The sequence below is a fragment of the Crocodylus porosus genome, unplaced genomic scaffold (assembly GCF_001723895.1).
Source record: "Crocodylus porosus isolate Cpor-Errol unplaced genomic scaffold, CroPor_comp1, whole genome shotgun sequence".
NCBI lineage: Eukaryota > Metazoa > Chordata > Crocodylia > Crocodylidae > Crocodylus > Crocodylus porosus.
Genome location: NW_017728948.1, coordinates 46,155,341 through 46,179,491, shown reverse-complemented (window position 1 = coordinate 46,179,491; position 24,151 = coordinate 46,155,341). Strand labels below are relative to the sequence as shown.

The following is a 24,151-nucleotide window of genomic DNA, read 5'->3' as shown; positions in this document are numbered from 1 at the left end:
TCTATAAACTCACTAGGGGGGACCAGAAGGGTTTGGGAGAGACCTTGTTTCCCCTAGCGCCCCTGGCATAACAAGGAATAACGGCCACAAGTTGTTGGAGAGCAGGTTTAGATTAGACATCAGTAAGAACTACTTCACAGTTAGGGTGGCTAGGAGCTGGAACCAACTTCCAAGGGAGGTGGTGCTGGCTCCTACCCTGGGGGTCTTTAAGGGGAGGCTTGATGCCTACCTGGCTGGACTCATTTGAGCCCAGTTTTTCTCCCACCTAGGCAGGGGGTCAGACTTGAAGATCTACAAAGTCCCTTCCGACCCTACTTCTATTATTCAGTTAATACGAATATTTGTATTATAGTAATATGCAGAGATCCCACTCAGAATTTGAGCTTTATTATGGTAGGCACTATACAAGCATAAAATAAAATGAGTGCAAATGTACATATAATATGTGTATGGGGGTATAATCACTAACAGACCTTTAAATCTTTATTATAAAGTTCCCTTTTAAGCACCCAAAAATGCTTCCCCTGATTTTTATATACCAGTCACCATCCCTGGCTAATTTTATATGTTTGATATATATAGCTATAGCTATAATTAAAATTGGTGACACTTTCCATGATAACATTCTTCATTTACTTTTTTTATAACTTTGCCAAGCTTTTAACTAGTTTGGTTGAAATTTTCCATGCTGTCTATTTCAGCCTGATTTCTTTTTTTTCTTTTGAGCAAAAGTAGTTATACATTATCTAGACTAGAGTTGGAGAACAAAATGCTGTTTTGCCCATGGGGGAAATTTTTTTGTAGATTTTTGTTGAGATGCTCTAGGAGTCCCATGATTTGAAATAGGAAGTTGGAATTTGGCACAGGATTTGGTTTGGTGTGAATAATGTACCTTTTGCCATCTGTGTGAAAAATCTCCCAAATTATGAGCCCCTGATAACCTGTTTGCATACGTTCAGTAGAACATCATTAGTTCAACAGCTAAATTATCTGAAGATTCTGTCTGTACTGACAAAGCTGCAGGATTTTTCCTGCATTTTTTCAACCTGGAGGTTAGGGGCAGTGGACACAAGAAGTGAGAACAGAGATTGTCTCTATTGTGAGGAAGTGATGTGAAGCCAAGACTGAACCACAGATAGGAAAAGAGCTGCTAGAGGCATTTTTGTACCATTTTGTACCATCATACAAAAGTCCACAGGGAGATTAGGTGGAATAAACTATGGAGCTTCATGCTGAAGGATGAGGATAAAACAAAATATTAAATATCTACCCATATAGTGACCATCATCCATCTTGCAGTGAATGATTTGGAAGTTGTGGAGAAAAAATGAATGTGCTCATGTGACTGAAGACATGATGCTAATGCAACTGAGCAGTTAAGGTTGCACAGGCATTACCTTTCAAGTGGTCCTTAATCCATCTGCTTTACCAGTGATACTGTCCTGTAATGCTTACCCATTTACTTCTCTCAGAGCTGACCTTACACCCTCTTCAGTGCTGCTCTCTGTATAGAAAGACCATCTTAAAGTGATCCTAGCTCTCTTCTTCATATTTCTTACAAAGACCCACTTCTGTAATAGCTTGGAATGCTTTTATGCATTATTTTTATAAAGATAAATTAGAGATACCAATAAAAGTCATAACTATTTTGCTAGTATCTGTATGTTACTTGTCATTCTGTATTGTAGGTTTATTGGATAAAGGGGCTGTATTGTATTTACACAATAGAATCTCCAACAATATTGGGAACTTGAGTAGCACAAATAGGGTGAAATTTTCAAAGTCCCAAGAGAAGAACGTACCCAGTGACTTAAAACCTAAGCTGCTGAGGGTGGAACCTAGTCCAAAGGTGGTCTTTGAAAATAAAAACTTAAATATAGTACTATTAAAAATCATATTAACTTCCAGACGTGTAAAACAAATACAGACATTTTGGATGTGTTCCAGGAGCCTCTCAGTTGTTGTTTTTTTTTTAAATTTGGTTTGCATCAGTTTTGTTAAAAGAAGCTGTAGAAGGATAGAGTCTTTGGTAACTTTTTTCAGGCCACATTGGAGTGACCCTGATGGGAGTTGAACCAGATCCAGAGGGTTGAAGTAGACCTATACAATGCTGTTCATGAAGTTGGGGCCATATTAAGGCTGATTTAAGCAAGTGTTACTTGCCCACAATAAAAATGATTATTTTAGCTTAGTCCTTCAGATTATTCTCATGTACTTGCCTTTTGCTTTCTTCTTCTCTTTACCCCTTTGCTTGTACTTCATTTTTCTCTTTGTTTTAATGTAGTATTTAAAATAGCCAACAGCTGGTTTCTGCAGTAAGGAACAAATTGCTGTTTCAAACTCCTCAAAAACTTGTATTACCTGTGTTTTCAGTTAACAGTAATAGAAACTCGAGAATATTAAACTTATTTAGTTCTTTTACATTAAATGTCTGAAGTTCTTCATACTTCTTTTTTTGTTTTTTGACATGCTGCATGTCCTATTGTAACATGCCTACGTGCCATAGCAAGACAAGTGTCAGAACTCTTTACTTGTAAATGTTAAGAGGACATTGTCTACAATGCCTGTTTAGTGCATTTTAGCTCCTGTAGTGGCAATAGAACTATTTTTGCCATAGATAAGTCCTGCTTTGTTGTCCTTGTTCTTCGTGCCAGTGTGGGGACTTGTTTGTCAAACTGTGGTTACTGATCCATTTCCTGAACATTAAAATTCTACATTTATTTTACATCCTGATTCCTTAGGAGCTCGTGTATAAACAACATCCATATCAATGTGAGTGGAGGCTGCTCCTCTCCTGAAAATGAAGGGTAGACTAATACTGAATTTACTTGAATCCAAGACAAGATTTTCCATCATTTTAGTGTGAGCAGAAAAGCTCCTTGTTTTGGATTTGAGTACAAGGCTGGGGGCAGGGGCAGGTGCTCCATCTCCAACTCCAGCCCTGGGGTTAAGGTTGCAGCTGCAGCTGCTGCTGGCCCCTCCTCTAGGCCCACTCCAGCCTGGGGAACAGAGCACATGTTTGCTCTGGCTCCAGCCGGCCACAGTAAGAGTGGCAGCAGTTTCCAGGTTGGGTTCTAGCTCTAGGGCTCAGCCAGAGCTTCTGTCACCATATCAGCTGTGCTGGGGTCAGAGTAACCCCATGCTCTGTGCCCCTGGGCTGGAGCCCTGTCAGAACTGGAGGGTAAATGGCTGTTGAGGGGCAAGCAACAGGGGAGGCCAGATGGTGGGACAGGCCTGTTGGGGGTGTGGGGAGTAGCAGGGGTCAGGCACCATGGGCGCAGGTGCTGGGAGGTAGGTGGGAGGGTTAGGGGGAAAGGGGGAGAGGTCAGACTGCTTGCCTCGCATACTGCATGCCCCCTGCTGTCCCCTTCTCCCCCATCTCTCCCATCTCCAGTCCCCCTTCCACTGCTTTCCCTACTGCAGTGATGGGGAGTTTTAAGATGACCACCCAGCAATTAAATTCTCTACATGATAAATTTGCTATAATTTTCCATTTTTCCATGTATAGAATCTAATTATTGGGGGCCTGCCTTATATTCAGGGTCATCTTGGATTCAGATAAATACAGTACTTAATTTTGTCAGTAAAACAACGAATAAAACACTGGGGAGACAGGTAGGTAAACAGGACTAAGAGTGACTCTAATACTAGAAGTGGGACTGCAAGTTCATGAAATAGGCAGAAAAGTGGAGGGAGCCCTTTAAAGGCAGCAACATACTAGGAAATGTGCAAGTACAAATCTGGAGCCTGACTCTCAAGTTCCTTGGCCCTTGCATCCTCGCTTACCCCTGAGCAAAATGTTGCAGAAGATGTACCCAGTAACCAAATTAATATTGAAATGTGGTATCCCTGGGATTCCATAGGAATTTCGTAACTGTGAACTGAAGTCAAATTTTAAGCAGGTGGGTAAGGAAGAAGAGGTACAAAATGAAGTAGAATTTGTTGGTGTTTTCAGTTGAAAATTAGGATTTACTTCTCTGGAAAATTGACAATCTGGAGGAATTGTAACACTGAAAGTAGGATGTTAAATTTCTTTTCTTCCTCTTCGTTTTTATTTTGTTTTGTGTTTTCACTCCATTCTTTATGAGGGTGATAAATCCTGTCCTTCTACCTCCTGTATTTTCTAATACTTAATTTAATTATTTTTCATGCAGCATCTCATATCTTTGATAAATAGGAAGTGCCTGCCAGGTAGGATGGATTTCCAGCAACATAAATTTTCTTCCGGGTTCGGTTCTTGTATTTATCTTCCTGTCTCCACCTTTTTTTTTTGTCCTTACTTTATCACCTGCTAGCCTGAGGACCTTGTTAGATGGTAAATTTAGGCGGTTTCTGCAGCTCCTAGCCCCTAGATTGGCTGCATGTTAACACCGTTAAGTGGTTTAAAGTGCTTGTTCTTTGGTTTAAAGTTATGCCACTTCAAGATAGGATTATTTCTAACCCACCTAATTTTGCTTCTGTTCCATTAAGGTGTGGCCACTCCCTGCAGCCATTGCGTCCAAGCTGAAGTCCTCCAACATTCAGGATGGAGGCGAGCAGGGCCCTTAGTCAGGGTGAGCAGGGTCACTGGGGCTCAGCTGGACCGGGCACGGTGCCTCAACCCCCAGGGATGTTGGGCAGAGTGAGCATGACAGCCCCAGAGCACCTAGCAGCAGCAGTGGCTCTCACCACTGCCTGGCCTGTCTGGCTTTTCCTGCCAGTGTCAGCACAGAGGAGAGGGTGAGCTCTGGAGGAAAAAAAGGATCAGGCCTGTCAGAGATCAGGTGGTGCCCAGCCAGCTGGCACCTTACTCCCCCACCCCCTGCACCACCCTCAGCCAGACTGCCAGCCAGCCAGGTGCTCTCTGAGCTCCAAAGGGCCTGACTTTGCCTATGGAGATCACTCCCCCGTGCTGCCATTGACTGGGCTGCTGGCTGGCTGGGCACCACCTGAGCTCTGAAGGGCCCAATTGTTTTTGGAGCCCAGGTGGTGCATGACTGGCCAGCAGCCAGGGCAAGGGTGGTGCAGGGGGTAGCTTCCAGAGAAAGAAGTGTTGGGCCCTCAGAGATCAGGCAGCGATTTGGTTCAGGTAGTAGTAGGAAACATTGTGGCTGCCAGGTGCTCTGGTGCTCACTGCCTGGCAGGAGCAGCAAGCTGGTCCTGCCCCTAGCTTCTAAGTCAGCCCCTGCTCACCAAGCTTCTAGTGGCAAGTCACAGCTGTGCAGGTGAAGGATAGTTTTCACCGCAAGGTACAAATGCTTCACTCAGCCAAACAATATTAAGTCAATTAAGATTTGTTCAACTTACAACGTAAGGTGTAATAAGGTCCTGATTTTCTATCCTCATTCCTTAATTTTTTCCCATCTTGTTCTGTTCCCATCTGAGTCCTTATCCTCTCTGCCTCTCCTCTCCCCTCCTGCATTTACATAGTTTCATAGCTGGTAGAGTTGGAAGGGACCTGAGGAGATCATCGAGTCCAACCCCCTGCCATGGCAGGAAAGAGTATTGGGGTCAGATGACCCTGGCAAGGTGCTCATCCAGCCTCCCTTTAAAGACCCCCAGGGTAGGAGGCAGCACCACTTCTCTTGGAAGTTGGCTGGACCTTGTTGTGCATCCACAGGTGCATCTCAAGTAGAGCCAGGGAGGTGATCCTCCTCCTCTATGCGACGCTGGTCAGGCCACAGCTGGAGTACTGCGTCCAGTTCTGTGCGCCCCATTTCAGGAGGGATGTGGACAACATTGAAAGGGTCCAGAGGAGGGCCACCCGCATGATCCGGGGACAACAGGGCAGACCCTACATTGAAAGACTGCAGGACCTAAACGTGTTCAGCCTTCACAAGAGAAGGCTGAGGGGGGACCTGGTGACTGTTTATAAACTCACTAGGAGGGGACCAGATGGGTTTGGGGGAGACACTGTTTCCCCTAGCGCTCTCTGGCATGACAAGGAATAATGGACACAAATTATTGGAGAGTAGGTTTAGATTAGACATCTGCAAGAACTACTTCACGGTTAGGGCGGCTAGGAGCTGGAACCAACTTCCAAGGGAAGTGGTGCTGGCTCCTACCCTGGGGATCTTTAAGAAGAGGCTTGATGCCTACCTGGCTGGACTCATTTGAGTCCAGTTTTTTTTTTCCTGCCCAGGCAGGGGGTCAGACTTGAAGATCTACAAGGTCCCTTCCGACTCTACTTCTATGTTTCTATGATAGTTAACACAAATATTTGTTTACATGACGCATTACAGTGGACACTGGAATCTGCATAGCAGAAACTGAATTCGGCAGCCTACTTGTTGCATCATTTAGTCCCATAGAGACAATAATCTTATAATTAAGATTCAGGTTATCAAAGTAATTTTTATGGTATAAAATTGAAATCTCATTTGGCTGAGACATTTTGATTTCAAAGAGTGGCATACATCGTACACAACTGTATTCAATGTAAACATGAAACCAACGTCAAAATATCCTTGCCATTAAACTTTTTTACACATAGTATCTAAATTCTAGATTATTTTTAAGGTTCAAGGAAACTACATAACATTTTAAATAGCAAGTCAATTCATGTAATATACTTTAAGTTTTAAGAGGAAGAAATACACGTTTTTGATAGCGGAGAATTATTGTGCCCAACTTCATTTTGAAAATTGAATGAAATCAAATATGACTGACTTTAATCTTGAAAGGTCCATTTGAAAGACAAGATGCAAGAAGGTAACTGAAGTATGTAGTTACCTCTGGAATACAAAAATGCACACACTTCACAATTTTAATGCACTTTTAAATTAAACCTTTGATATCTTCTTTGTTTACAGTTGGAATCTATAAAAATGTATGCAGGCAAGGTTCTTTGGATGGATGTGATATCTTTTATTAGAGCAACTCAATAGTTGGAAAAAAGTTCTTTACAAGCTTTCAGGTACAAACACCATTTGTCAGATATAGGGATAAAGGATGCCATATCTACCCAAAGAACCTTGCCTGCCTGTGTCCTTAGAATAACGCAGCTACAACCAACAAAGCTGCAACATAAAATGTATGTGCGTTATTAATAAAGCCCATGACAGATGCACTCTCTTTGTTGGCCTATGTATCTTAATCCATTAAGATTAAGGACGATTAAAGAGGAAAGAACTAACAAGTACATTAATTTAATATTTTCTTATTGTTCCTTATTTCTGTATGTAAAGAAAAATGCCCACAAGTACTTCTTCATTTGAAAATACATATTTTACTGCAGCCTGTTGTTTTACCTACTAAATACTCAAAGGTGCAAATCATCTTTACTGGAACAGTTTCCCAGGGGTTGGCTCAACTATAGTGTTTCATCATACTGTAGTTTTTCCTTCTATAGCCAAACCTTTATTTTAATGTGCAACAGCTGTATCAGCATTCTTGCCTATTTGAAAACTAGAAAGAACAGTGTGTGTTTCATATTATATCAGATAGGAGTGTGTAATAATTGGTCTCTAATTTAGTTGCCTGCTCTCAAACAAGCAAACTACAGCATTCTATAACAGGAAGCATTCATGGAGTAATTATTTGGAGTACTGGGGCCACACTTTATGGTGGCAGTCTCAATAAACCAAAAGTGAGGGAACGGAGGATATTTTTTAAGGCAGTGATTTGATCATTTCATCATAATCTGAAAATATTCTCCCTGCCCAAGCTTAAATTTTAGAAAGTATGGCAGTGACACAGAAGTAAGGTCATATATGTGCCCGCAACTTAGAAACAACTAACAAGGCAAAAGGATGTTCTAGTCTAATTATGGAATACGTGCAGCTTCCCTGTGGATGTAAAGCTGATCACTGTGCAAGATCTATTCAAATGGTGGGCTGATAATGGTATCACCTTTTGAAACAGCAGAGCTGTGTTAGGGATGAGTTTGGCCCAGTTCTGCTTTTGTGTAAAAATGAAACATTTACAGCTAAAACATCAAAACTGAGAGCAACATCGCATGCAGGCATGAGAGCACAGGAGAGTCACCAAAAATTAGCTGAGGGTATTTACAAACATAAGGAAGCTCTGGCTTAGGTTTGGCAGCTTACTCTAAGCCACCTAAACCTGAGTCAGGTTCTGTTGCATGTAGACATTCTTGTAGGCAATCAGAGGCAAGTAAGGCTGGAGAGGGGGGTGGCTCCAGGAGGGAGGAAGTGGGGGGAAGGTTCCCAGCCCTGGGACCCATGCAAGTATTCAGTAGTTTGGGTTAATTCATGTTAGCTAAGTTAATATGGTGTTGATCTAAAGTTAGTTCTTTTAAGATGACCTAAAACATGAGAGTGCTTGTTTGCAAGCCCAGCCATTTAGATCACCCTAAACTTGGTTAGGGTGATGTAAATGTACTGTTTGTATGCACCATTTCTTGGAGCTATTCAGAGGTATTAGCTGCCTTGTTTGTTTTAGGGGGGGACTAGTCAATACCAGTGTTTCAGTTCTGTCAGGGGTTGAAAGGAAGTAATGTCTTGTTTGCCGTGGGCAGACACGCACTCCTTAATCACTTATCTTATAACTGGTGAACGCTAAAGAAAGCCTGACCCTGCTTCTCTATCTGATGAGGAGGAAATGCATTTGCATCTTAATAGGAGAGAAAATGGTGAACTTAAGGACTCCAAAGCATTTTGAGGGACATATCTTCCTACTGAATGTTTACCTAGCAGGATATGGTAGATCAAACATGTAACAAGCTAGTAAAAATTTTTGTGGTGTTCTCCTGACTTAACACCTCCTTACCTTCATCTCCTTTTCCTACCTTTGGATCTCCTTATTCAGGAAATCAACCTTGTGTAGCAGAACATCTGATCTCTTGTCCATCACTTACTGTATACAAGCTATTCAAGTTACCAGTACATAAAACAGTATACCCCATTTCCAAAAATGGTAACATAGGGAGCATATGGTGAACGTGTTTTGTGAATATTTTCTTTTCTCTTGTAGTTGACTCCAGTGTGGACACTTTGGCAGTGTTTATGGCAAGCAACAGCACAACGGACGTTGTGAATCGCAATAATCCCGCCACTCCACCAAATACCCTTAACCTCCGTTCCTCCCACAATGAGCTGTTAAATGCAGAAATAAAACACACAGAAACCAAGAACAGCACTCCTCCAAAATGCAGGAAAAAATATGCATTAACTAACATTCAGACAGCCATGGGCCTTTCAGATCCAGCAGCACAGCCTCTTCTGGGCAACAACTCTGCCAACATAAAGCTGGTAAAGAATGGAGAGAACCAGCTTAGAAAAGCAGCAGAGCAAGGGCAACAGGATCCCAACAAAAACCTCACAGCCACTGCAGGCATAAACATAACTTCTGAGAAGTTAGAAGGTAAAGAGCCAGTCCCCCAGGATTCTTCTGGCTGTGAAATATTGGCCTCACAACCCAGGAGAACCAAGAGCTTCCTAAATTACTATGCAGATCTGGAAACATCAGCCAGGGAACTAGAACAGAATTTTGTGGTGATGGAAGAGAAATCTGCACAAAGCAACAGCCAGGCTTCTACCATTATTGTCAATGGGGATGTCCTGCCTGGGCAGCAAACCAAGCTATCAAGCCCAGAAGATGGCCAAGTAGCCACTGTATCATCAAGTCCTGAGACTAAGAAGGACCATCCTAAAACTGGAGCCAAAACAGATTGTGCTCTACATCGGATTCAAACCCTGGCTCCAAGTGATGAAGATTCCAGCTGGACAACATTGTCACAGGACAGTGCTTCTCCAAGCTCCCCTGATGAAACAGGTACAAAAGTTGAAGACATATTTTCTTTGTTTTAATAACTATCATTTATTAAAAATGTGTTTGGAGTCTCTTCGATTCGATTGCATTGACATCTGGGGATAAGTGATAGAATTTGGAACAAGATAAGTGACAGTACAGATAGCAGGGATGCCACTTCATGCACCTTCCTTAGAGTGGGTGCCTGCTTTTGTGGTAAAATAAATCACAGCTGAATCTAAAGGTTAGATTAATGTATAGATCATTGGAAAGTTGAGAGTTGACAGTCTCCTGTTTTTTTTTAAAAGGGGCAGCAGGGGGACACTGTTAGACTTCATGCCTGAGGTCCCAAGTATGGAGGATGTTAAATTTTACCTTTTAAACTTTCTTCACCCAAAGCACTTTTTCCAGTTCTTTGTAATTCTTCTTTGTTGTTCGTAACTGTTGCTCGCTGAGGAATGATTAATTTAAAAGAAATCAAAGATGCAGCTAACACTTGATGCTAGCTGTTACTTCTGGCAAACAGATGATATACAAAATCTCCAGCTTAAGAAATGTTATTTTTCAAGCATTCAAGACTTCACAGGCAGCAAAGTTTTATTTTTCTTTAATACATATCTCTGGGAAAAAGCAACTTGTTGGTATCCTTTAAAAAAGGATGTTTATATGATGCATATTATTCTGCTGTTCCATATGTTAATTTGGTGGCTGAAACCATAACATTTCACATTTAAAAGTGTGGGTCCATTAATTATCTGAACAGTAGTGGTGACTACTGCAGTAGCGCTCTTGCAATGTATAATTCATCTGTATTATTTTTTTAAGATGCAAAGATCTCATTTACTGTAGTTAATGGACTTTGACACATTTTTAATTTTGGACTTGCATAAAAGAATATCACTTTGGGGCAGAATCAGATCCCATTCTTGCTTTGAAGCTGATCTACAGCCAAAGAAATTGCATTGTTTTAAGTCATATAAGTATGTTTCATTACTGCACTACAGTAGTTCCATATCAAAATTGTTCAGTAGAACATTATTAATAACATTGAATAACAGAAGTAGTGCAATTGCCATGATTTCATGAGAGGTGGTGTATGTTTAAGCAAGATTTTTTGGTTCTGTTAATGCAGATAAGTACAAAAAATACTTAATATCAGGCATTTTCTAGTTTTAGATGGATTTGATATTTCTCTTGCATTAATACTTTGCTGTTAAAACTATTCAGTTGGATAGATTTTCCTTCAGGTTAGAGTTAACAAAGTGGTGGTCAGCTTAGTTAAGCCTGCAGTTTCTGGTTTGATATTCTTTCTTGGTGTCTGTGACATTCTGTGATCAAGCAAGAAATCAATTTGAAGTAAATGCTAGTGTCATCTATAGTCGATGTTAATGATTACATGATTAGAAACCCTGCTAGCTCTGCCTAACTGGCAGTATCTAGAGGTGGAACAATTGAGAATTGTGGGTACAAAAAAGCTCTTTGATTTCATTGCCTGGAGGGTCTTAGAGCAGTTTTGCATTTTCCCACCTTACTGTAGAATCTAAATGTTCATTTAACACATTTTTTCCTGTTACAACAAAGCCCCCCCCCCCCAAACTGTTAATCTTCTTCAGACAATAGCAGCCGTAAAGTGCTAGTGAAGTATAAATTGTAATAATTTAAACACTAAGCTGATTAAATAAGATTGGCCAAAGTTAAGACTAGCTTCTTAAACTGTTATCTTTAGGCTTCTCTTGAACCCACTTATTCCATCATTCTGTGAGCTCTTTCACTGTTTATTGAGATTGGGTTTCCCCGACAGACCGCCCAGGTTGCTATGAGATTGGAGGTGCAGGCAATTTTATTTAGTAAGTTGGCTTGTACTATGTGGAAATAAATAGGAAGCAGTGCCTGCTACATGTGGAAGTGTCTCACAAATCCATGTGGCTCAGTGCTTTTATACAACAGAAAAAAAGTTGCTTTTAACTTTTCCCAACCCCAATTTGTTAGTGAACAAATAGAAACCAGGTAATTATGACAGAGTCATTGTCAAAGCCCTTCAGAATTCAGCCTGCTTCAGGAAAGCGCTTGCATGCATACGCACACACATCTGAGTACAACTAAGTCTGTTGCACAGGAGCAACTGCATGCCGGCGGGTGGTTTCTTCTGCATTCCACCAAAGCCGTGGGTAGCAGGTCTTTCACCCAGCTTCCATCTCCAAGCCAGTCAGCTGTTTTCTGGTTTGTCCAGCCAGTTTATTTTCATGGGCACATGTGTCGCACAAAAACGAAACAAGCAATAAAATGACCAACTGTCCAAACAATAGAAAGGCCGATAGATAAACCAACATCTGAAGTCTTTCTTCAGACTGTGAGAGGGTAACCTGGGCTCTGCACTTCTCCTGCAGCACCACAGCCTTCCCCCTCTCTGTCTTTTGCACTCTTTCGCAGTGCTGTTTAACTGCCTTTGTGACTCCACCCTCACGTATCTACCATAAGTTACAGCTGACCCCTAGCCTCCCAACAAGGAGGCCTATGAACTGCTGCCTACTTGCAACTGGAGCTTCAGCCCCTGAAGGCCATGCCTTCTAACACAGTGGGTGCGTCTACAGTGCTATTAAAGCGAAGCAATAAACTCTGGCACTTACTGTGCCGGAGTTTATTGTTCCCAAGTGCTGTGTTTACATAGTGGGAGCAGGGGGTCCACCTGGCAGCCCAGGGCTGCTCTAGCCCTGCTCAGCGTGCTACAGAGGGGTTGGCTGGGGCATGAGGGTGTTCCAGTTTGGAGCTAGCTGGCAGGCAGCCCCCACATTGAAGCACCCTCATGCCCAAGCCAGCCATGCCAGCGTCTACACATGTGATGCTGCAAAGTAAAACAAAACAAAACAAAACACAAACCAAAACTCTATAGCAGGACTGTACTTGTATTTACAAGTACTACCCTGCTGCAGAGTTGATCAGTTTTTTTGCAGCCTGATAGAGCCACACATATGAGACATTTCCTGCAGAACTAATTAGTCCTACTGCATTAAACATCTCGTGTAGATGCACCCAGCAGTTCTCAAGCAGGGTACTGTTGCACCCTGGATGCCTTGAGGCCCTTTCAAGGGTGTGGTGGGGTGCCACACAATATTAGCACTGTTAGGTATAAAAGCATGATTCACAAGATAAATCCAGATATTTCAAATGTGAATCCACAATGTTAAAAAAACCCATTCTGACCTGTTTTGCTCTATTATCTTTCTGCAGTTAAAAACTGAATGAAAAGCAAGAGCTGACACTTTTTGAGGGGTACCTTGAGTCTAAAGAGTTTGAGAACCACTGCTCTAAATCGTCTGCTGGTAACCAGTGTGGCAGCTTCTCTGTTCTTAACAAACAAAATTTGTACTCTTAAATATTTTAACTATTCATGTCTTTTAAACTCCTGCATGTTATGCTAATTTACAATATTTAATTCACCTCCAGCTTGCAAGAAGTTTACTGTTGAAATACTGGCTTCTCTTCTGTCAGCTGATATGACAGGAGAGTCAAGAACCCCAAAAGGATATTTTCCATCACAATAGCTCACTGATACCATGATTGTTTTCCACAAGATAGCTTAGGTCCAGTTTTTCAGTAGTACAAAGCATTTGCAGCTGAGATTTAGGGGTAAACCCCTTCCCCCACACTTGCTGAACAAGAATGACAACAAGGATCCATAGAAATATCTGCAGGCATTCTCAGTATCAGGCAGGTTTTCTGAAAAGTCCCCAGTCACGCTTCCATTCACATCTGTCTTCAGTGATTTGAAAGTTCTTCTACAGCCAGGAGGCCAGAGAGTGTTGTTCATGGTCAAACCCATTTATCAAGTGCTGCCAGAATTGTAAAATAAGGAATGTGAACCATCTGTACTGGTTGATAAGTCCCGTAATTAATTTGAACTTGCTTTCTTGTGAAGGATCAAGGACATTTATGGATAGTTTTGCATCATGACCATCTGTGCTAATATCCAGTATCTTTGTATTAGCTGGTCAAGGCATTTTCAGTCATATACTGTACATAATGATAATTTTCATGACCTGGCTAATCATTTGGCGTCCATCATAGATATTGCAGTGATGGCTGCAATATAAACTTGAAGGGAGATTAAGTAACATTTTCTAAACATTTTAATGGTGTCAGCGATTGTTGAAATTTTGCTTTAAGCCCAGTAAGCCTTCCGTTTATTTAAGTTAGATTTTCACTTGAATCGAATCCAATTCAGGTAGAAGCAATTGGTGGAAAAGGGTATGTATATAAGCCATGTTTTTGTGAAGAGGTAGATGAATTGGAGAACATCTAATTTCTAAAGCCTAAAAATTATTTCTGGGGCAAGTTAATGAATTGGCTAGGATGTTGGTGCAAACTTTTTCACGGTATGTAGAAATTATTTGATAATATATATTTTTTAAAGAATTTGAATTTATAAGACATATACCAAGAAGTATTTGCCATATTTCCCACATTCATTGGGAAGTCTGGCTTGCTTAGTGTATTGTACCTTTGGTTACCAAACTGTGGGGCATAGATCTCAAAAGTGTTGCAAGGATTTCCCAAAAACTTTGAGCTCCAGGCATCCAGTGCCTTACTGCTGAGTCATTGAAGGCTGTGCCTTACAGTGAATTGTATTCCTGCTTTGTAAAATCTCAGGTCCTTCAACTAAGTGCCAGAGGGCAGGTGTAAGCTTGTTTCATCTTCCTGACTTAAAACTCCCACCTCGAATGCGAGCTTAGGTGTGCATCTCTCCACTGTGTCCTTCCCAGGGAACTTCCCTCACACTGGTGATGAGCTGGTGTGGAAGGTAGTAAAGCCATCCCAAGCACTGATGCCAGTGGAGATTCTCCCTGAACTGGGGGAAAAATTGAGGCCATGTAGTATAGTGCACTGGAAAATCTGGTACTAAAAGGGATTGAGACTGTTCCCTCTTTAAGGTTGTTCCTCAGACAAGATGATGCACACATTTTTTGCCCTTTGTTTCACATGGTTTTTCTTCCCATTTAGTTAATCTATTTAAGGGTTTATTTTTGGTTTAAATCTGATCTATAAGTGAAGTAGCATTGTCTAGTATTTGACCTATGTCTGTGCTGTCAAAAGATATCTTTGTATTTTGTTCTTATTTGGCCTTCTGTTGCATACAGGTAGTATAGGATGGGCTGTTCAGATACTCAAAAACTGTGGTAAAGGGGAAGCTTTCTAGACAGGTCATATTAACAGTAGGAAACAGAAGCGTTTACTGCTAAGTAAGAGATAAGAGACATGTTTTGATACTGCATAGTTCCAGTGACACTTCAGGTCATGAAAATAATCTATCAAGACAGCCCCAGCAGCTTGATGTTCTCTAGACCTCTCCTCGGGGCACCTATATATGTGGCTGGTGCCTGCTCTGATGCGTTTTAATTAGAATGCATTGGAGCAGACTCAACTTATCAAGTCTGCTGAAGTATGCTAATTAACACATTTCAGCAGCCTTGGTGTCAAATGAATTCAGTGTCCCTGTCCTCCAAAGTGGTGATGGGGGCGCTTTAACTTGTTCAACAAGCTTTAGTTAAAGCACCCTCACTGCCATTTTGAAGTACAGGATGCCAAATACGTGAGACACTGCAGGCACTTTAATTAGATCAGCTCCCGAGAGCCAGTCTAATTGAGTGCCTTTCCTCCTTCCCTCCCACTCTGGAGCACACGTAAAGATGCCCTTTGTGCTCTGGCAATAAATGTCACAGAGCAAAAGAGAACAGACAACAAGGAAGAGATGCACAAAATATGGCAATATATGGACCTATAATACTTGGGAATGTGGAAGAATTTGGTGTCCAGTACACTTAACCCTGTCAAAGAATTTGGCCTAGTAGATGCCTTGAGAATTGCTAATGTCCAAGACGGAGATTATACTTAGTATTTCTCCACACCCAAAGTATATCATAGAGTATTGATGTACTGGAAATCAAAGCACCAAATACCTCTCCTTTTTTCAAGATTATTTTCTTTCTTAATGCCCCTGGAATTAACTTAAATCCTTTACCAAACTCTTAACAATTTAATAATTCACTCAGGGGGTGGGGGGGAGGAGGAGAGGGGAGGGCATGCTTTTCAGACTCTGAGGGCAATACTTTGTCTAAGTTGCTCCTAAAATGTAGTAATAATAAAATGTCTCTGGTATATTTTTGAAGTAAAATACTTGTATCTATTGCACATAGGAAAAACAGTTGCCCCCCAAGAATTAAATTCTTTCAAAATAAATTGCTTAATTAAAATGCAACATAAGGAAGCCTAGTCCAGAAAAGTACAAGAAACATTAACACATGCTAAGACTCAGAATTGATAATATTGAAAGAAAAGCTGAACTGTTAATATCGATATATAAAACAAACGTGTTAACAATTCAGATACAGGGCAATTAGGCTGTAAGAAACCCAGTGGAGGAAAAGCTTTCTCCTCCAGAGTAGTCCCAGAGTTTCTACTCGGCAGAAACTATACAGCTAACAAGTTGAACAGAATTACTTCTGCATTCATTAATTTCTGAAAGTATCTTTAGAATGAACAGGAGTCTCTAACCTTTGTACTGCATATAGTCCTTAACAAAGAGCTATTGGAAATGTCAGAGTGATAAATTGTAATTGAAACTCCAGTAATTTTGAGACAGTTGTCTATAGTACCATTCCTAAATCAAGGTAAGGAACCCTAGTGTGACTAGGGTTCATTCACACTAAAACTTCCCTTACAAAACAAATTCCCTGGTTTGGTGAAGAGCAGCCCATATACTTTCCTCAAGCAAGGCAATTACTGTAATGTGAATGTGGGCTGTAATACATACACTAATGTAAGAGGTAACCAACCACCTAAACCAAATGATCCTTTTTTACCCAAGCCAAATCAACTTCATGCAGGGAAAACCTAGTTCAACTAACCAATATCTTCATCTAAACTGTGAAAAGCAAAGTTTATTGGGCTAATTATAGTTGGGAGGAATGTTGGACAAGCAAATGCAGGCTAAGCTAAGCAAAGCAGACTTGAAGAAGGGCACTTTGTGCCTGAAAGCTTGTCTCTTTTAAACATGCAGTTAGTCCAATAAAATACATCACCAAAAAATCTTTGCTTGTTGCATATTTCCTGGACTATCATAATTGCAATTCCAAAACTATTTAATCTGAATTGAAAATACCAGCAAATAAGCTGTTGATTTCCCAGCCCCCCGCCCCTTTCTCTGATACTTTCCTACAGGCTGGGCTTCCTGCTTGGGTTACAATGCAATATGATCTTCCTTCATGGAGAAAGTAGTTTGAAGGTAGTCCTCCATAAAGGGGAATACAAAACTGAAAAAAAACAAAGTACAGCTCCCATAAGGCAGTATAGCACCATTGCTAAATTAAAATATTTAGGATTTCTGCTGTGATCTTACTGGTTTGGTGGATTTGGGCTTTTTTTTTAATAAAATCATATAGGCATATATGGTTTTACTAGACACAGAGAAAATATTTTGCAGAATTGGGGTTTTATTTTGTTAAGATTTAAACATTGTCTTTAATAGCAGAGATGTGGGTTTTCTGGAAAATTTTGAATTGGAAAAGTTTCCAATGCCCTAAATAGAGTGTAATCTGATTTAGCATGTTTATTGGACTTGTATTTAGTAAAAAAAAAACCAAAAAAAACCCCTAAAAATGTACCCTCCATGTTAATTTTATGTCCCAATAGCCACAAGTATTTGAACTGAAATATTTGATATGGGAAAAAAATAAATGCAGCACACATAATGTGGTTTAAATGTTATATTCAAACAAATTCAAAGCTTTATGTGGAAAGAAATTATTTGTATTGGAATACTTGTAAAAATGTAAAGATAATACATAATAGCATGTACTTCCTTTATATTGTTTGTTTAAATTTAAGAAAAAAATGAAGGCACCAAAAACTGTTGACACACTAATTTTAGCGCGCCCAAAAAACTGCATGATATGCTGTGCTTTGGTTTTTGATTTGACTTGCACAGCCAGTTGGATGAATTCATAACTTGATTTTTGGTTTGGATTGTTAGCAGATAGCTCCAGTGACACTTCAAGATTATGTAGTATCCAAACGTGTCTGTGATCTCTTACTTGGTAGTAAATGCTTCTCTGTGTGCTACTGTTAACATGACTTGTCTAGAAAGCATCCCCTTTACCATAGGTTTTGAGTGTCTGAACAGTCAATCCTATACTACCTGTATGCAACAGAGGGCAAAGTAAGAACAGCATACAAAGATACTCTTCGACAGCACAGATGTAGAGCAAAGACCAGACAATGCTACTTCAGTTATAGATCAAATTTACATAAAAACATCAACCCTTAAATAGATTAACTAAATGGAAAGAAAAATCATGTGAAACTAAAAGGAAAAACAAACAAACACATGTGTGTATCATCTGGTCTAAAGAGCAACCTTAAAGAAGGAACAGTCTCAATCTCTTTTAGTGCCAGAATTTCCAGTCCACTGTACTACATGGCCTCAATTTTTCCCTCAGTCCAGGGAGAATCTCCACTGGCATCGGTGTTTAGGATGGCTTTAATGTGTATTTACCCTTCTGTTTACAAATCAGTAAAACATATATGTACTCTCTCACACACTTCCTAGGGATATTCACCTGAAAAACATTAATTACAACTTTGAAACTGCCAAGCTTGACTAATATTGTGTTGGCATCCATTCATTGTTACTTATGAATTTTATGAAACAATGACTTTTTAGAAATGAAAATTTTCCCACAGAAAATTAAAGCACTGGAAAATTTTCCAGAAAATGTTCTGTCCCACATCTCTATTTAATAGGATAACTTAAGGATGTTGTAATATCTTTGAAGAATTGCAGCTTAAAAAAATGATCACATTTGTTCTAGGCAGGCAAGGTTCTTTGGTTAGATGTGATATTTTTTATTAGACCAACTAAATAGTTGAAAAAATTGTTCTTTGCAAGCTTTTGGCCACAAACACCCTTCTTCAGGTATTTGTGCCTGAACACTTGCAAAGAGCAATTTTTCATACTATTTAGTTGGTCTAATAAAAGATATCACATCTAACCGAATAACTTTGCCTACCTGTGTCCTTAGACGACAAGGCTACACCCAACAACCCTAACATGTGTTCTAGTCAGATAAAGTGTTCTGATGAAATGAAGCCCATCTATGCTGAGCTCATTCTTCAAAAACCCACACTTGCGTCTTGAATTCAGAACCGAGGCTAGCAGAAAACAGTATTCATTTTCGCAGTGTTTCAGAATCTTTGTTTATTCCACATTGAGATGAACAGAGACCTGTTAAGATTTTGTGGGGAGGAAAGACAGACCCTACTACAGAATAGTAATAGCTGAGAGTCTGAAAATGTATAGATGGTCCATAAAAAAGCAGCCTAAAATTGCTTTTTCATAAATTCTGTAAACATAATTTTGCCTCTGTAAAACTAAGAAAACCTGAGCCTATTTCAAGATCCATTGCCTAAAAGAAACTACATTTGAGTGTTGATGCTGGACAGGGAGAGTGGTGCAGTGCCACCTATTGTTGAGCACTTGCTTGGTGCTGTGTCAGGGCTTTCTGGCTTATTAGGCTAGGAACAGACATTCAGAAAGCCTGAGCCTGAATTGATTCACTCTTTTCAGGTTAGTCTAAGCTGTGCAGCTTAAACTAATTAATAACATTCTCTTTTAAATCAGGAAATGCAGGCAGGTGCATGCAGCTAGTCAAGCCAGAAGGTGGGGGGTGCTACAGCATGTCTGCCAGCCATTGCCAAAGAGACGCACTCCAAAGCTCTCATCCCTCCCTGCTGGAGTGGAGGGAATGCGGCCAGGCACCAGCTGGGGCTAGCAGGACATGCAGGATACCAGCTACCAGCATCCTGGTGGCTGGGAGAGTTGCTGTCAGACTGAGGAGTGGGGATGGGGGAAAAAGTCCTTTCCCTGAAGCAAGCAATAAACACAGCAATTTGCAAAGCATACAACAGGAAACTACCAAAAATCTTCACGTAGGCTAAGATACAGCCCAGTAAAACACAGCATACACAACTTAGCCTAACCTAAAATGTAAAGGAGGAAGACTAGAGAAAGTCTTGCATAAGTCTTACTAATCCTGAGGGCACAGTGTCTCCTTACAGCCAGGCATTCAGAAAGGCTTTGTTTAGGTTTTACAGGTTGTGCTTCATAATGTTAATGTAGTTCCCTGCATTCTTTGGTCTGCAACTTCCCTTAACTCCGTCTCCAGCCTGTATGTGTGATGATTGTTAGGTCTTTGCCAGCACTTCCCACCTCTCAGTCTGGTCCTGCAGGTCTTAGCTCTGGGCTTGCAGGTGCAGGTCTTGGATCTGCATACAGGGTTTGCCTCTCTCCCCTGCTCCAGGACCACTGTGGAATTAATGCCCTCCCTGGCTACAGGCGACAGAGGAAGGACTTAACTCCATCCTGTCTGGCTGCAGAAAAGCCATGGAGGTATGGCTGGGGCTGGCAAACCCCAGCTGTGTGTGTGCAGGGTTTGTCAGCAGGGGAGAGAGGGGGATGGAGGGAGGAATTTGGCTCAGGGGCCATCTGGCCACACCCCGCCCCTGCTCCAGCTAGAGAGCAGAGGGGAGGGGCCAGCCCAGCTCTCTGGAGCAGAGCCCAGAGGAGAGAGCATACCAGGATGCTGGGGGTCTCTGATTTAACTTAAACGAGGAAGGGGTCTGGGACAGGCATTGCATAAACTAGTTTGAGCCAAATCAGTTAAGTCTGATACTTTCAGCCAGGTTTATCTTAAACCAGTTTTGGCCATTTTCAAACTGTTTTATGTGCACTGAATGTCTGTTCTGTTACAGGTTTAAATCAGTTTCTGATCACTTAATCCGGTTTATGTGTAATACCTGTGCCTAGCCTTAGAGTCTCCATAGTCCTTGCACCTGGGATGGAGGTAGGGGAGCAGACGTAGGTGGGGTCTATGGCAGGGAGGCAGGTTTGGTGGGGTAAGGCTGGGGAGTGGGCCCATGGTACAGGGGTGTCAGAGTGTGAGATGAGTAAGGGATCCCTGTGGAGGGGCAGTTGCACAAGGTTGCCAGCCCAAGAAAATTGAATTTTATTTACTGGGAATAAAAATATATGTCAGTAAAAAAGGTTGTTTTTCAGTAAAAACTTTGGAGGAAGTTAGGAAAGAAAAAAGTTTTGGATTGGCAACCCTATTAATAGCCAACAAGATGAGGCTAAGGTACTCACTGGGGATATGGTAGACAGTCCTGGATTTGCTTGATTGAGAAGACTGTAGAATCAGTCTCTCTGGCCCAACGTATGTATGGCTGTTCATACAAGGTGGAAAAGCTCAAAGCGACTGAAAGAGAGACTGGCTTTAGCTTTTTGGTATGGGTATGCACCTGGAATGTGGGAGAGTAGTCTGTTTCTTAAAATTAGTCCATCTCTGACTACTGCTGGACTTTGTATAACTAAGTATTTGTTCAGTTATAACCTAGTAGTCAGGACACTGACCTTCCTTCTGAAGATCAAGGACTTGAATCTGGGTCTCTGGCCTCTTGGGTGAATGCACTGACAACTGGGCTATTAGACATTTGGGTGCAAATGTCTCTCTTGAGATGTTATCTTGGGTCTGAGCTCTTCCTGCTGAAATTGATAAGATTCTGTGAAAGGTTCCAGTGAACTGATGTTTTTCAATAGAAAATCATTTAGTATGAAGATTCCTACCCAGCTCTACTCAGAACTGTTCATGTGCAAAATGTAGTCATTATTCCTCCTCCTTTTCTTGGGTCCTAAAAACTGCTCCCTGATTCAAGATATAAAGGGTGTTGAAATGAAGCTTCCCTATTTGTCAAAAGTTTTCTGTTTTAGACTACATCACTAAATTGAATGCTTTCCTGCTGATGGTCCTCAAGCCAATTCAGGATTTTAGTTTAATTACTGGTCACAAAATTTAAAAAAATCAATACAGAAGTTAAAATAGTGAAAGCAAGCATTGGGGAATCAGGGGCTTTAATCTTATAAACAGAGTACTGTATGTTTGAATAATGATACATTCAGATAGACTATCCCTGTCTGGTAAAAAAAAAATGTACAAAATCTTGAACTAATCAAAAAGATTTACACAAATAGCCCTGCTTATGATTCTAGCTAGAATTTTAGGCTTCCTTAAAATGAACATCCTCACAAAATTCTATTTTTTTTCTAGTACCTTCTGTCTGACATAGGCAACAAGACTGTTCTCTTTATTCAAAGCACATTTCTGAGTTTACATTTATCCGCTATTTGGCCAAACGAATGAAACTTTTACAAGCTTGTAAAGAAATCCAAGGACTTGCTTTTCCAACCCTGTCCATATATTTATTATCTAGTAACTTACATAGTTAGTAGCTTTCAAAATATTCTCAACAAGCAGCTTGATCAGAAAAACTGAACTTACAACAATATAGAATTAGAATGCAAACTCGAGCTTTTCAAAACAGTGAAGAATGCCATTTTAACTATTCATTATAATATTAATAACTGCTAGTAAAAGTATCCTCAGGACGTATCTCACAGTATAAAATGTGTTCAGTTAAATTTAGCTAGACAAAATCCAGTAAATATGGGAAGGGAAAAATATTATAACCTGGAGAGGTGAAGGATCAGTTTAAGGGAAGAACCACTACTTTCTCATCTTTTTGGATAAGATGTCCAGGTAATTCCTAAGGTAATTTACTGATGGCTCGCTCATTTTTATATACGTACAGCAACACTCCCCGCCTTTCCCCCCCCCCGCATATACTGCTAATGGTTGATCAGTTGATGTTAATGTTATAGTATTAAAACTGATTTGACCAGTTCAGTTGCTGTCTATTACAAAACAAAAGTTACTATACATATTACCACATATTTGTTGCGTTAATCTATGTAACTTTCTGCATTCTAAGTAGCTAGTTGCTTATTTATCCACCTTTAATCATCCTTTAAATACTTATACATGATTAGAAAAAATATAGCAAGTTAAAGAATGTGCAAGCATAAACCTAAAGAGCCGATCAATTATTTATGCAGTGTTCCAGTAATGATAAGTGCTTTGGATCTAAAGGACAGCATAAAATATATTGAACTTGATAGCCATCTTTGGAGAGATGTTGAATGCTCTTTGAATACACTAGTATAAATTTTACAGCCCTGTATTTATTATGGAGATATGGAACATTCAAGGAATTTAAAACGCCCCCAGATGTTTGGTAAAACCGGGGTTCCTGCATGCTACTTCTTAGAAGTATGCCATTCAGGCCAAGCTTTCAAACATGGGTTCTGAACTGAGGCACCTTTATCTATATTTAAGCAACTACGTAAGTGGCCTGACTTGAATCCCTGAGCACCTATGGTAAATAAGGATGTTCAGATACTTTTTTTAAAAATAAGGCCATTTGTTAAAAATAGGTCCCTAAGACCCAAGGCATTACATTTCTTGTGTGATTAACATGTTAATCGCATGATAAATTGTAACAGGCTACATATGCAAGCAGTTTATGGCAAGATAAAATGGCAGCCAGCCACAAAAGTGCTCTACACTTAATGTGGAACATCTTTGCAGCTGTCTTGTATCCAGCTATAAACTGAACATATAGAATGTGTCCTGAACCTGAAGCTGTTGTCTTGCCAATCCTGCAGATGGGCTGGTAATTGGGATTGGGCAGGGGGAGCCCTGGGACACAGCCTCCCCATGCCCAGTGCCCAGGATCAAGTAAGGACCAGCTGTACCCAGTTTGAGCCCTGGGTTGCTGGGATCAGGCAGGGGGTAGGACAGTCCATTCTGCACAATCCCATAGATCAGCTGAGCAAGCGACAGCCCCTAGGTCCAGATTTAACTGCCCCATGCCCATTGAAAGGCACATCAGTGTGCAGCCTGATACTGAGGACCAGATTCCCTATGTGCTGGCAATTTGAAGAGCCTGAGCTGGTGTCGGTGGATATAGCTGGTATTGATCACAGTTGGCTTTACCAGCTGAGGAGACAGCTGGCTGCGACTGGAATTTGGTAAATTGGCTTTTTATGCTCTTTTCAGTTGTTCCTTCTGATTAACTTCATGATATGTCTGTTTAAGGCTCATGTTACTGACTCGCATTGTCCTCCATGTGGGGGAAAATAGCATGCTGCTTTTAATCGTACAGATTGAACCCAGATACTGTGAAGTTAAGTGCCTTAGAATATATGTAATGTATTAAGTATACCTGGTATAACATTGTACTAAATTTTAAATTTCCAGCTGTTAGCTGGACTACATAGAAAGGGAAAGACACACATACTCATGTGCTACCCAGATAACAAGTTAATAGCAAATGCATGTAGAAAAATGACTGATGGCATTGTGTTAATCACAAGACTGAAATCATTCCAGTTTTTAATATATTTTAAATTGGGGGGAAGCCCCTTGTTTCATAGTTTCATAGTAGCTAGAGTCGGAAGGGACCTAGGTAGATCATCTAGTCCGACCCCCTGCCTTGGCAGGAAAGAGCACCGGGG

At 40.7% G+C, this 24,151-nt stretch overlaps 1 protein-coding gene across 15 annotated transcripts in view; it reads left to right on the top strand.

Annotated features, from left to right (window-relative positions):
• Window positions 1–24,151, top strand: part of APBB2 (amyloid beta precursor protein binding family B member 2) — a 373,280-nt gene that overhangs the window by 185,630 nt on the left and 163,499 nt on the right. For all 15 annotated transcript variants that reach the window (XM_019552764.1, XM_019552769.1, XM_019552770.1 and 12 more), the window contains one exon: window positions 8,914–9,714. In XM_019552764.1, coding sequence (XP_019408309.1) covers window positions 8,914–9,714 — 801 coding nt within the window. The remainder of the gene's footprint in view (window positions 1–8,913; window positions 9,715–24,151) is intronic.